General features: G+C 30.8%; 1 protein-coding gene across 1 annotated transcript; it reads right to left on the bottom strand.

Moving 5' to 3' along the window:
- Window positions 1–399: 399 nt before the first annotated feature.
- LOC111397955 (TSL-kinase interacting protein 1-like) lies at window positions 400–2,891 on the bottom strand. Its single transcript, XM_023024916.1, has 4 exons — window positions 2,730–2,891; window positions 1,108–1,238; window positions 641–855; window positions 400–480 (listed from the first exon to the last, which is right to left on the bottom strand). Exons 1-4 carry the CDS (start codon window positions 2,735–2,737, stop codon window positions 400–402), a joined length of 435 nt encoding a protein of 144 aa, XP_022880684.1. The 5' UTR covers window positions 2,738–2,891.
- Window positions 2,892–3,840: the final 949 nt, after the last annotated feature.

Genomic DNA, 3,840 nt, shown 5'->3' with positions numbered 1-3,840 from the left:
TGCCTTCAAAACACAAGAAATAAACTTAGTGTGCGGTTGGTTTTCATTTTCATTTTCCATTTTCATTTTGAAAACGATTTTTAGTTTTCCCCGAAAACAGCCCGTTTTCCGCGTTTTGAGGGTTTTCGATATTTATAACTGAAAACGATAAAAAGTGTTTTGCATTTTCAGTTATAAATTTTAACTCGTTTTCGAAAAGGAAAAATTGAAAATGGTTCGAAAACAGCAAACCAACCACGACCTTACATTCTTAAAATATAGTTGTGCAATGGGTTACCAATGACACTAACTATCCAAATATCCATAAATTATCATGTGGTATTCTCAATGTTCTCATTGTCTAACTTTATAAAGTCATGTTATGTTTAACTTCTCAACTTAGCTCAAGTGACCAAAAAGCTAAACAAAGACATTCTTAATCACCGATGATATCTTCTTCCCAGCACTTAAAGAGAGTTCCAAAAATGGATTATAACCATCCTGTAAGATGAAGGCCAAATGAAAAAATTCAATTTTAATAGTAAAATACTGCAAATAAATGACCAATTGTCCTGGTCACTGTAGCTGTAGCATGTTTGTGGCCCAGTGAGCATTTCTGAATTGATGTAAAAGAATTCATGCTTTGGGATTAAGATAAGACCTTTTCCAATCCCAGTCGAGTATTTTCATTTAAGGGGAAAAGCTGCAGTATAATCTTTGCTGATGAATTTTTCTGGTGAATCTGAAAATCTGACGGAGGATTTCTCCCACTCTCTATAGCAAATATGCTACTTGGCATCGTTTGACCAGATAATGGAGCAACTCTGCATGGTAAAACCCCCGGATTCCTATCTAGCATTATAGATTTACATTCTGCTGTGGAAAAGAAGATTCGTGAAATGAGAAAGACCGCCTGGAGACTACAAAAGATATATACCTAGACCTTATCAACATGGTCTCCTTTTGCAGAGAATGCACAATACAACAACAGACAGACAGGGCTTTGAAAGTCAAAATGCACAAAACTAAAGATTCAAGAAAGTTATCAAATGAATAGATCTAAATAGTTAGTTGAACAAACTCATCAATATACTAATGTGTTTTGTATATGGTTTTCAGTTGCCTAACCTGATTTTCTATCTCCTCTGCCAGTTCCATTTGCAGATTTCTTCACAGAACCACATCTGCTTTCATTTTGCTTTTTACAAGCTTCATTGAACTTCCTCTTTACCTGTCTAGTGGATCTCATGGCAAGTTCGCTGCATATAAAAAAATATTTTAAAATTTATTCTTGTTAAAAATTCATGCCAAATCCCCCAAAAAACAGTTGAAACCAGGCTTTGATGCTTATACAGTATACTGATATTATTGCACATAGATTTCCACTTGGAAGCTACAAAAATTATGTCTCAAGTACAAGTCTATAAAACAGTATAATATAATGCACAGTGTTAACAGATTCTTTTCCAACTGGTCAGGGAAAGAAAAATGAAAAACAAAGAAACAAGGACATGCATTCTCTATTGAGGGCCTAAGGCATTGTATCCAACAATTATACTATAAAACTCTACATACATGCAGATGGGCATCATACAAACGGTAGCCAAGAAGTAAATATTACACCTTCGAGCTTCTATCATCAGATTTCCTTACACAAAGTTACATTTGATTTAGTCCATCAAGTTGGCTACACAGCATACTTCCTCTCCAGATAAGTTCTCACTCCTCAGCTCATCTCATTTAAAGCCCTCTAAAATAGATGCCTCAAATCAACAGCCAGATGTGCCATAAAATCTCACTTCATTATGTACATTTCCCTTGAATCACAATCCGTTTAAAACACTACATGGGGCATATAAAAGGCTTCCAACATACTCCTTTTATTGGATTTCTAAAACCAATCAAACTGATTAAGTTCCCCCATTCATAATTCCAATATTAGGATTCTAAACAAATCTATTAGTCAGGCTTCGTATGAGGTCTGTACAAGGAAAACTTATAAAGATTGATCTGAAAATCTGAGAGAGCTGAGGACAGGTTTATTTACAAGCCGGTTCTTTGAACAGATTAGCAATTTATTGCCAAAAATTATTATAAATGCTAACTGAAGATTGACCCTAAAAAGCTTATCAAAAAGCTAAAATTGAGCTGTTGTGCCTACATTTGTACCTAATAGGCAAGTTATTTAAATATGTAGACTCCTTTTTCTTTTTTGCGAATTTTCAAATTCGTTCATAATTGCCAGGGTGCAAATAAAATCCATACGGCACTGCAAGAAAAAAATACGTGATATATTTCCCGATTCATAATGAGCATGATGCTGCCAAAAACAGATGTTTTAAAGCGTAGCCAACGTGCTTCCAATCCATTTGTGTACTGAAATCCAAACTATATACGAATATACACAGCGTAGCAGTGAAAATGAGAATTTTTAATGGAATTCAAAGAACACAAATCAAAGCATGAGCAGGTTTCCATCTATTAAAACAGTGAAAAGTTAGGGTCCAAACATGATATATTTCCAGTTTGATAAATCAATTAAAACATCTACTTTCTAAAATCCAAACAATACCAAACTTTACACAGCGCCAAAATGAAATCGAGATTTCTCGATGAACTTCACACAACTCAAATCATATCATACGCAGATCTCCCTCTATTAAATTAAAACAGTTAACAGTTAGGATCTATTATAACAAAATACTAGAGTTAAATCCAACAAATAAAAATCGCATAAAAACGCAACGTACTTTGCCATACCATATCTAGCGAAGCGGTGCTCCTCAATTTGGCTTTCCGATTGAATCTCTGAGAGAGAAAGAGAATTTATACAGTGGCGGGAATGATTGAGGTGAGTAGCCGCCTTATTTTTTGAGTTTGTTTTGAATCGAAAATAAATGGCAGAGACTATCGTCTTGGCGTATTTAATTGGACTTTATAACTTTCTAAAATTTAAAAAATTTAGATACATTCGAGAGTGTTTGTTTGATACCCATTTTCTTGTAAAAATGTATTTTTGAATAGTAAATTGATAAAAAATGTGTAGTTAAAAAATAAGAAAAAATTTTGAATTTACGTATAATATTATTTTAATAAAGAATGTGTTGCTGAAAAAAAAGGAGAAAAATGCATTTTAAAAAAAAAATGATATCAAACGAAGCTTTACGATGGTATATTATTCCCTAAGAGGCTTTACGATGGTATAAGCTTAAGCTTGGGCTTGTTTGGATTCTAAAGATATTATATATTTAATTGAGACTTTTATAAAAATCTCTAAAAATTATAGTTTATTCAATTAAAATTTTTAGAAGCTTCTATAATTCTTGAAATATTCAAATTTTAATGATTTTTAGAGGCTTTTATTAAAGTCTCCAAGTTAGTAACTTCTAAGTGGAAATTACTAGAATAAAATCTCAAAAATTGTCTCTCAATTAATCACAAGATTTTGGAAAACTTTTCCCAAAAAAAAAAAAAAAAAAATTATAATTTTTTGGGTCAATATTTCTCTTTCCTTTTCCTTCTACAAACATTGGAGTTATAATTAAAATTGTTCTCTATTGATTATATTTGTTTCTATCTCTCTCTCTCTCTTATTTTTTTATCTCTATTTTCTATTAAAAAAGTTAAAATAGATTCTTAAACTTTTTTCCTTTTATCATTCATTTTTTGTGAAAAAAAATCTATTTTTAATTAAATTATAAAACTTTATATAGACTAATTAATAATTATATTTAAATATATTGATTTTTTATTATTTAAAGGTATATTATATTTAATAATACTGAATATTAAATTTATTTTTAAATGATTATTTATTTATTTAAGATCTTAAATTTTTGTTCTTGTTAAATTTTTTTTATT

The sequence above is a fragment of the Olea europaea genome, chromosome 7 (genome assembly GCF_002742605.1).
Source record: "Olea europaea var. sylvestris chromosome 7, O_europaea_v1, whole genome shotgun sequence".
Taxonomy (NCBI): Eukaryota; Viridiplantae; Streptophyta; class Magnoliopsida; order Lamiales; family Oleaceae; genus Olea; species Olea europaea.
This window is presented reverse-complemented; position numbering and strand designations above follow the sequence as displayed.

Coding starts and splice junctions, on each gene's coding strand:
- LOC111397955 (XM_023024916.1), bottom strand. Junction 856..1,107: donor CAGAGGAGATAGAAAATCAG/GTTAGGCAACTG, acceptor TCTTTTCCACAG/CAGAATGTAAATCTATAATG. Junction 481..640: donor CTCGACTGGGATTGGAAAAG/GTCTTATCTTAA, acceptor TTCATCTTACAG/GATGGTTATAATCCATTTTT.